The sequence below is a fragment of the Pteropus vampyrus genome, unplaced genomic scaffold, assembly GCF_000151845.1.
Source record: "Pteropus vampyrus isolate Shadow unplaced genomic scaffold, Pvam_2.0 Scaffold1193, whole genome shotgun sequence".
Lineage (NCBI taxonomy): Eukaryota > Metazoa > Chordata > Mammalia > Chiroptera > Pteropodidae > Pteropus > Pteropus vampyrus.
The window spans coordinates 10,160-18,890 of NW_011889974.1; the positions used below are offsets into that span (position 1 = coordinate 10,160).

At 64.4% G+C, this 8,731-nt stretch overlaps 1 protein-coding gene across 2 annotated transcripts in view; it reads left to right on the forward strand.

Moving 5' to 3' along the window:
- The window catches only part of LOC105310140 (ubiquitin-conjugating enzyme E2 G2), a 6,131-nt gene extending 2,704 nt beyond the window's left edge, over positions 1-3,427 (forward strand). The window contains exons 2-3 of one of the 2 annotated variants that reach the window (XM_023526591.1): positions 107-231; positions 2,680-3,427. In XM_023526591.1, the coding sequence (XP_023382359.1) occupies positions 107-231; positions 2,680-3,030 (476 nt within the window). In that variant the 3' untranslated portion in view covers positions 3,031-3,427. Of the gene's footprint in view, positions 1-106; positions 248-2,679 lie in introns of both variants that reach the window. The other variant, XM_023526592.1, reaches the window with a different exon arrangement.
- Positions 3,428-8,731: the final 5,304 nt, after the last annotated feature.

Sequence of the window (8,731 nt, forward strand, 5' to 3'; positions counted from 1 at the left end):
GACCGGGGCCGACCGTGGCGGGGCCCCCGCGTGTGCTCCAGCCGTGCGGACAGCACCGTGGCCCTGGGCCCGCCGTCGCTCACCCGGTGTGTTCTGACCCCTGCAGTCTACCCGGACGGCAGAGTCTGCATCTCCATCCTCCACGCGCCGGGCGACGACCCCATGGGATACGAGAGCAGCGCGGAGCGGTGGAGCCCGGTGCAGAGCGTGGAGAAGATCCTGCTGTCGGTGGTGAGCATGCTGGCAGGTAACTGGCGCCCGCTGCGCAGCCGTGACGAGTCCGGACGTGCGCGTCCGCGTTTCCATTCCGTGGCAGTCGTGTGCGCGTCTCTAGGCGTCGCTGTGCTTTCCGCGGTGATGAATTTTGAGGATAGCCTTGTGCCATACGTGTCCTGTCGTCGATGAGAAGTAGCCGCGCTCTGGCCAGTGGGCGTTTGTCGGGGGCCCGGCTGCAGTGCAGACACCGTAGGTCGGGGGCGCGAGGCCAGTGTGACGTGAGCCCTGGCTTTAAGGCCCCGCTTCCTACGGGGACGTTCCAAGTCCACTGACCATTCCAGGCCGCTCCGATGAATCCTGGGCCCGTCAGGGATGGGTTTGGGGCATTCAGGAGTGATGAGGTGGGCGAGGTGGGATGGGGGCGATGGGTGGGAACACTACCAGGATCTCCTCTGGCTGGAGCCCAGCTAGGTCGGGAGCCCCCCACCCCGGGGTGTCAGACCGTGCGAGCTGGGTCTTAGCGGTGTCCCTCTAGGGCAGTAGCTGGCTTGGAGGAGAGACAGGACTTGCTGGTTGGATGTGGCAGCAGCTGCCGCAGCGCAGGGACGTCCCAGGGCCCAGGGGAAGGGCAGGCGTGCGAGTCACCTGCCGAGGACTCACTCAGGCTCCCCTGCGTGCAGGTGACTCCCTCCCATGTTTCTGACCCAAGTGCCCGGGCAGAGGGGCACTGTGTTTGGGGCCAGGGAGTCCAAAAGGGAAGGATTTGGGGAAGAGAAGAGTTTGGGGTGCGAGTGTCCACCCTTGGGGCCTGCCAGGGGGCCGCGCAGGTGTGGGGTCATCTGTGGACAGGACAGTAGGTAACAGGCCCGAGGGGACAGCGGAGGAAGGGCACATGTTAGGAGCGGCCGCCCAGCGCCGTGGGGGCGTGGTCGAGAAAACCCGGAAGGACGCGGAGGAGCCAGGCGGGCTGCGGGAGGCCGGCCTGGAGCGGCTCGAGCGGCCGCTGCGTCTGGGCCCTGGAGGGCCTGGCTGGCCGCCGGGGTTTCAGCGGAGTCCAGGAGGAGCGTCGCGTCGCGTCGAGGGTGTCGGGTGCCGGCACGTGCGTGGAGGTAGAGCCGGGCTCTGCACGCGTGCAGTGAAGGCAGGATCGGGCGATGGCTCGGCTGTGTTCAGATGTCCGCTCTAGCTCTAAAGTCCACTGTTGGAAGCTTTTTTTGCTATAAGTTCTTCCTTTTCTTTTTTTTTAAAGTATTCTTTGCGTCCTCCTCGGAATACCCGTCCCCTCTCTGAGCTGCTTTTCCAGTGCCACCACCCCTGCTCCGCCACCCCCTCCGCCCCGATGGCTCTGGGAGGCTGTGGCCCTGGGCGTCGTCTGCCAGGGGCTCTAGGCGTGCAGTGGGTCCTGGCTCTGGCCGTGCTTGGGTGTTCCCTACTCTTGGGCCTGTCGGGGGCCCCCAAGTGCCACATCCTCCCAGAGGCCTGCGCATCCCGGACCCCCTGCTGCCCCGTCCTCCCCTTCGTGGCCCTTACTTTGAAACAAGGCGTTTGTGGTGTTTACGGTCTGTCCGTGGCCCAGAACACCGTGTCTGCTGGATAGCCAGTGTCCAGCAGGAGGCCTCGCACGTAGGATGGGGGGAGGGGTTGCTGAGTAACTTGAAGGAGGGAGGGAACAGGCATTGGCTGGAGGGACAGACACTATGGCAGCCCAGGGAAGCAGGGCAGAGTGCGAGGGGTGGCCTGCCTTGCTTGCCGTCCGGTGGGCCTCTCCACAGCGTCCTCTCTCTGGTCTGGTCGCTTCTCAGTGTTCTGCCCACTTGCATGGTGGCTGCCACCTGCGCCTCCGTAACTGCCTGTTCTCTGCCCCCTTCCCAGCAGGTGTCACTGCCTCTGCGTATCACTGTTCCATCCCGGAGTCACTGCTGGTCCTGGCTGGACTAGCTAGCCTGGGGTTAGGCGTCCACATGGGTCAAACGCCCATGTGGGGCCACGTCTGCTTGGCAGTGTCCTCTGCGGGGGGAGCAGCACTAAGAAGGCCTGAGAGGGGCAGGCCGCGCGGAGCCCCGGGGAAGCAGGCGGGGGAGGGAGGTCTGCATGGAGCCCCAGGGGAGCAGGTGGGCGGGGGTCTGCACGGAGCCCCGGGGAAGTAGGGGGAAGCAGGCGGGCGGACGGGCGGGCGGTCTTGGCTCCCTCTCCGGGGCGGGTCGCAGATCGTGTGAGGTCCTAGTGCACAGAGCACGCCAGACCCTCGGGAGTGCGGATCCTGACAGCGGGCCTGGCCGCTGCCCTCACGCCGCTTCTCAGGCGAGACGGCGCGTTGTCGAGGGCGCCCTTCCCCCCGGCGTTCCGTTTCTGGGCTGCATCGTTGGGAGGCCCCCGGGTGTTTCTCAGTGAACGGAGACCCTGCCGGCTTCGGCCCCCCTTTCAGAGCCCTTCCGAGTGGACGACGTCTGCCTTCTCTTTCAGAGCCCAATGACGAAAGCGGAGCTAACGTGGACGCTTCCAAAATGTGGCGGGATGACCGGGAGCAGTTTTACAAGATCGCCAAGCAGACCGTGCAGAAGTCCCTGGGGCTCTGAGGCCGCGCCCACGGCAGCGTCCAGTGTTTCTCCTCCGGGACTCTTAGTGACTGTGACACTCTGTGCTGGTACCAAAAAAGGCAAGCTTGCAGCCCGCGGCATCCATCTTCCTTCCGCCTTTCCCATCCCAAGCAGGCTTCTCCTCCGAGGGGCTGATCCGTGTAGGATGATGCCAGTGGGATCAGCTTTCGCGTTCCCAGTGAGGCGGCTCAGCCAGATCGTCACCTCTCCCAGCTGACGTGCCTGCGAGCCCGACAGGTAGTGGCTTTCCTTCCCCCCCGAGCGCTGAGGGGTGTGCGCTGGCCTCCCCTGGGACTGGAACCGGTGATACTCCTGAAGAAGTGGGGCCTATGGCCCAGGCAGGGGGCCGGGCCCGGCGACCCTTTGGGTCCCTCTGGTCCCGCGCGCCCACAGGGTGCGCCCGACTTTGCTTCAGCACTTCCCGTTCCACGAACAGATTTTTTTTGTAATTTGGTTACATTTTTTCCATTCGTTGGCTATTACAAGTTATCACATTTAGGAACACTTTCAGGACATAAATGCATTTAAAGATGCAGATTAATGACAAATAGGCACATAGGAAAGAAGTTTATTGTCATAAAGACCAGCAACTTTTCCTGATCATATTCATCAAAGAGATCGTTTGTCTTAGTTACTAGTGCAGGCACGAGACTGAAAGTTTCTGTCAGAGTTTCTTCTGGATCTATAGGAGTTTTGTCTTTTCCAGTCTCAAAACCGGGAGTTCTAGGCTTTTGTACGTTGTGGCTGCAGCAGAAAAGTATTGGGACAAAATCGTCCTTCGCAGCTTGGAGCCGGAGGGGAAGCTGCTGTGAGCGCTGAGCACGGGCCTGCCTTACCCCCGACCCAACGGCGCCCGTGGCAGCGGCGCCCCCGGGCCCGCGGTGGGCACAGAGCACACGCTTGTGGTTTGTGGTTGGATGCGGTCTGGCCGTTCCGCAGCACAGGCGGCTCTCGGGCGGCAGGGTGCCAGGGTGCCAGGGTGCCAGGGCTCCCTTATAAGCAATAACACACCTGTCGCGTGCAGTCACACGTGGCCTGTTTCACACAGGTCGAATTTAAATAGGAATTTCTATTTTTGAAACAGGGACGGTCTACAAGACATACAGCCAGTTTTCCTTTGCTTGGTCCTTTCCTCCCCTCGTGTGGTACGTCTGGGGACAGGCGTCTGTGCTACCGCAGCCCCACACGTGATGTCCTGGGTGCGGGCTCTGCTCGGCCTCTGTGGGGCCCAGGGTCCCTCCTGCTCAGAGGGCATCGTTTGGGATGTGGGCTTCATCCAGGACTTGTGTTTGGAGGGGGCAGAGAGAGGTATGCGCCTCAGTAGTTTGCAGGCGCGCTTGCAGGAGGCGAGGCCTCTCCGCAGAGGGACAGCGTGTGGGGACAGGGTCCACGTGTGCTGCAACCCCAGTAGCAGGTGGCCACGGGGTCTTCCGTGAATCGAGGAGAGGGAGAGGCAGTCTCTGCAAAACAAAGTATTTTTATTCATTTGTATTTATTAAATGGATAAAAAGAAAATCTCACGGTTAAAATAAAGTTATATATTTTCCCCCACCCTGCACTGTGTTTTCTTTTGTGGCGTTTTCGTGGGATCGTGGGGAGACCCAAGGCCAGGTGGCCCGCTGGGGCCCGCAGTAGAGCCGCCCCGCGTGGGCGCCAGGCCCCACGTCCTCTGAGGACCGCGAGAGCGTTTCGTGCACTCCCTGCTCCCTCTCCCCCCTTCTCGGTGTCTCCTGGGAGGCTCTGACAGCATTGAGGACTGTGCCCTTGGGCGGGGGGATGTCCTTGGTCACCAGCCTCTGACTACGGGTGTGGGCAGCAAAGAGCTGAAGCAGCGAGACGAGGTCACATTTCCGTGGCTTCGCGTCTGGCCTTGGAGTCGTCGCCGCTGCTGGACCTGCCTCCGAAGCGCCTTCCTTAACGCGTACGCAAGTAGGGGCACAGATGCTGCTTCCGCTGACCTGCCGTAGCGTGGTGACTGTCACAGTTGACTCTTCTGTTGTCCCCTGTGAGCTGGGATGGTCCTCAGGCCCCCCCAGAGCAGGGGCTGGCCCCCTTTCCCGAGCCGGGCTCTACGTCGCCTTCTGCTGTGCCCCGCACGCGGGCCTTGGCCCAGCGGTGTTCTCTTGCCTCTGTGGAGGGCCGCCGCTCCTGCTCGGTGGCCGGCACCGACGTGACTTGGAGCTGGGGTCCCCGAGACCACCCAGGCTTGCGATTTGCTGGACTCGCCGTTAAGACAAGACAGTGGAAGGATGCAGTGCACCGTGAGCACAGGACAGGCGTGTAGGCAGAGGTTGGGGACACCGGGCGCAGGGTTCAGAGCCTGTCCCAGTGGAGTCCCACAGAACATGCTTCTCAGCAGTGTGACAGCACCTGCGAGGTGTCCGTCGGAGCTCTTCGCCCAGGGTTTTTATTGGGGGCTGGTCACATGGCACCTCTGCCCGGCATGCCCCCAAGTCCCAGAATCCAGAGGGGGAGCAGGTGCCAGCACAGCCATCGCATCCGTGCAGACAGTTTAGGCCCCATGAAGCACTCTGGTCACACGGTGATGGGAAGCCTCCCGAAGTCCACGTCCCCAGAGCCAGCCTCGGGCCGGCCTCGGGGACAGCACAGGGATGGCCACCCTGGTCCGCTGTGCTTTCCTTCCTGCAGAGGTGTCCTGTGCTTTTCTCATTTGAGGATTTTAATTGACTTATTTCAAATTGTTTGCTTGATCGCAGTTCTTTGTCTTTCGTTTTTCATTTGTTATGGGGCTCAGTAGACACGTTCACTGCTGCGTTAGCCTGAGTGTGGCCAGGGCCCCCAGACCACGGGGGAGGGGCTGGCCCCGGGCCCCCAGGACACTTGCACCACTGAGCGGCAGCGGAGGCTGCCAGAGTGACTACTTGATGGTCCTCCTCGTGTGTGCTGTGTTCCAGCTGGCTTTCTGGCCAGATGGCGCAATTGTTGGGAGTGAGCACATCCCGGGGCATCTCTCTGTGTCTCGCAGGTCCTTGGTAGAACACGGAAGTCTCTCTGGCCACACGGAGGGGGAAGTGGATGTCCTGCCACCGCCTCCTGGCCCCATGTGGTCGGGCTGCGCCTGGTTCCCCTCCCGGAGCTGCCTGGTCATGTGGGGCCCTGGGAGCCTGTTGTGGGTCCACCTGGGCCCAGAGGAGGACCTGAGCGTGGTTGAGGGCTGCTGCGGGCGGCGGGGCGTGTGGGGAAGCCCGCGTGTGGCCCTGGCTGGTTCTTGAGACCCTTCTGGGGTGTCCCGGGTTTGGGGCTCGCTCTTCCTTCCCTCAGGTCCTGTGGGCGCTGCTCCTGGTTCACAGTGTGACATACAGCGGTCGCGGGCAGGATGGCGCGCCGAGGCCCGGGCCTGCCTAGCCGGCATGGCACATCAAAACGCGGGCTTCGGGGAACGCCGACGGGCGCCCAGGGGAGGGGGTGGGCACTGAGGTTTCTCCCGTGGGGCTTTAGGAGGTGGCAGCCAAGCAGGGAGTCAGCACCCGCAGATCCTGCTGAGTCTGCGGGCGGGCCCTGGGCCCTTCTTGGGCAAGTCCCAGGAATCCTAAGCGCACCACGCCACGTGTCCATTTCCACGCGGGGAACTGAGTTGGAGGACCCAGTGTTACTGCCCTCCAAGTCTGTTTGGGTCATGCCCCCCATGACCGGGTTTTGTACAGGAGACAGAACAACTGTCCACTCCCTGCAGAGGCCATTCCCAGCGCCGAGCCAAGCCCCGTCCAGTGGCGCCTCTGAGGTCCCCGGCCCCGTGTGCTGGGTGTGTGCCACCTCGTGCCCACCACCCCGCACTGACTGAAGCTCAGCCCTGGCGGCCATCGCCGCAGCCCAGCCACATGGAGACTGCCCCTCCGCCCTCAGATCCTGAGGCACGCACCGCCCCTCCAGGCCGTCTGCCTCTGCCACCCACCCGCCACCCCAGAGCCCTAGGACTCCTGGTTTTGTGGGTGGCTTCGGCATCTGCTGAGGCCTCCTCCCCACCTGGTGCTCACCCTGCTGGGGGTGCCTCAGTGCCTTGGGGGTGGCCAGCGTCCCCAGGCCGCTCTGGGGCGTGGACCAGTGCTCTGCCCAGGAAGCTGGGCCTGGCGGTGTGGATGTACCTGGCCTGGGGCTGGAACGGGGCAGCCGTGCGTGGTGTGGACCGCCACCTGGCCTGGCCCACGTGCCGCCCGCTGTAGCAGGGTGGCTTGGACACGGGCGAGGGGCTGTGCTCTGGGGCCTGAAGCTCCCCGACAGCCTCACGGGCAAGGCCAAGGCTCGGGCTCGGGGCTGAGGGACCTGGGCTTCCGCCTCTAAGTGCTCTTCTCTGAGCTGTGCCCTCCGCGGGGTGAGGGGGGCCCTCAGGGGTGGCGGCCCTGGCCCTCCTGGGAGGTGGCCCTGACCCTGCGTGGGCTGAGGGACATGGATGCCCCTCCCGGGCAGCCTGGCACAGCTTCATCTCCCGACTCGGGGACCTGCAGCAGCCTCGGGCCTCCCGCCTCCCCAGCTCCTGCCGCTGGCCTTGTCCCCGTCACTAGCCTCCCTCTTGCTGGCAGAGCTGGCCCCAGCACCCCTCTCCAGCACCGAGAAATTTCTCTGGCAGCACAGACAGCTGCTCTGTTCACCAGCCTTCAGGAGGGCGTGCCCTGTCCCCAGGCCTGGTCCCTTCCTGTCCCCTGGGCTCCTGCTGCACCTTCCTCTTGAGGGTGGGGTTGTCCCAGAGGCCCTCGCTAGCCAGCCTGGTGACCTGGCCGTCCCCACAGCACCTCCCTGGCGTCCTCAGGGCTGCTTGTCTCAATGCGGGGACCACAGCGCATGGGCCAGGGGGGCGAGGCGAGCGCACTGCGCCCGGCACAGGAGCGCGTCCCAGGCCGGTGGCGGGGCTGCCGTTCGCCGTCTGCCGTCCCCAGGGCACCGACTGCGGGCTGGAGCATTCTGTGCCTCTCACTTTTCTTTTTGACCGATTTGTCATCTCGCGTGGTGCTAGGACAGCCGTAATCGAAAGGAACTGCTGTTTAAACAGCATAGGTGCGTCAGTTCTTCCAGAGCCGGGGCCTCTGCTCTGTCACTGTGTGGCACAGCGAGGGTGGGGCTGGCCCGTAGTGAGACCCCCCAGGCCGGCGGCCCCATGTGCCCGGCCGTGGACGCCGTGTGCGTCCCCAGGAGTCCGGCAGAGGCCCTCCTTCCCAGAGTGCAAGGGGGGCGAGCATGTTCGTGGGCCCCCAGCGAGGCGGCCAGGGGTGCACGGTGCCTGGAAGGGTGGGCTGTGGGCTGCCACGGAGGGCGGAGCAGGTGGGCAGCGTGAGGACAGGCGAGGGCGGGGAGCGGGGTGGTCAGGATCGGGCAGACGGCGGAGCCGCCACTGTCCCTCCAGGTTGCCGCCATCACAGCCACCGACCTGTGCTTGGCAGGCTGGCGCCCTCCCTGTCGGAGGCCCTGCATTGAGCTGGCCCCCACTAGGCCTCTGGGGCCGGGGCTGCTCAGCCCGTGGCCGTGAGGGAGTGTGCCCAGGCCTTGGGCGCAGGCCTGGAGCCCGGGCGAGGAGCAAGGCCAGCTGGCCAGAGAGCATGTTCTGGGCTGGGCCCGGTTGTGTGGGGGCCTCAGACCTGGACGCTGCGTGGCAGGGCCTGGACGGTGGGACGGGCACGCCCAGCTGGGCGGGCAGGACGGCGGGGCAGCGGGGTGGGCCTCCAGAGCAAGACCAGAACAGGAGCCGGCCGTGCGTATGCCCTGGTGGCGGCGACCGCGTGTGCCCTCTCAGCCCCGTGACCCCGTCCGCTCCGGGGGAGCGGCCACGAGCTCCGTTCAGCTTGCGTGTGTGCGCGTGTGCGTGCGGGTTCGCCCCCCCTGGCAGAGGACCTGACGCTGGCTCGGATTCCGGTGGAAACCAGAGACTGAGGGATTGTCTTGCTAATGGGCCTTTGAAATCCTGGATA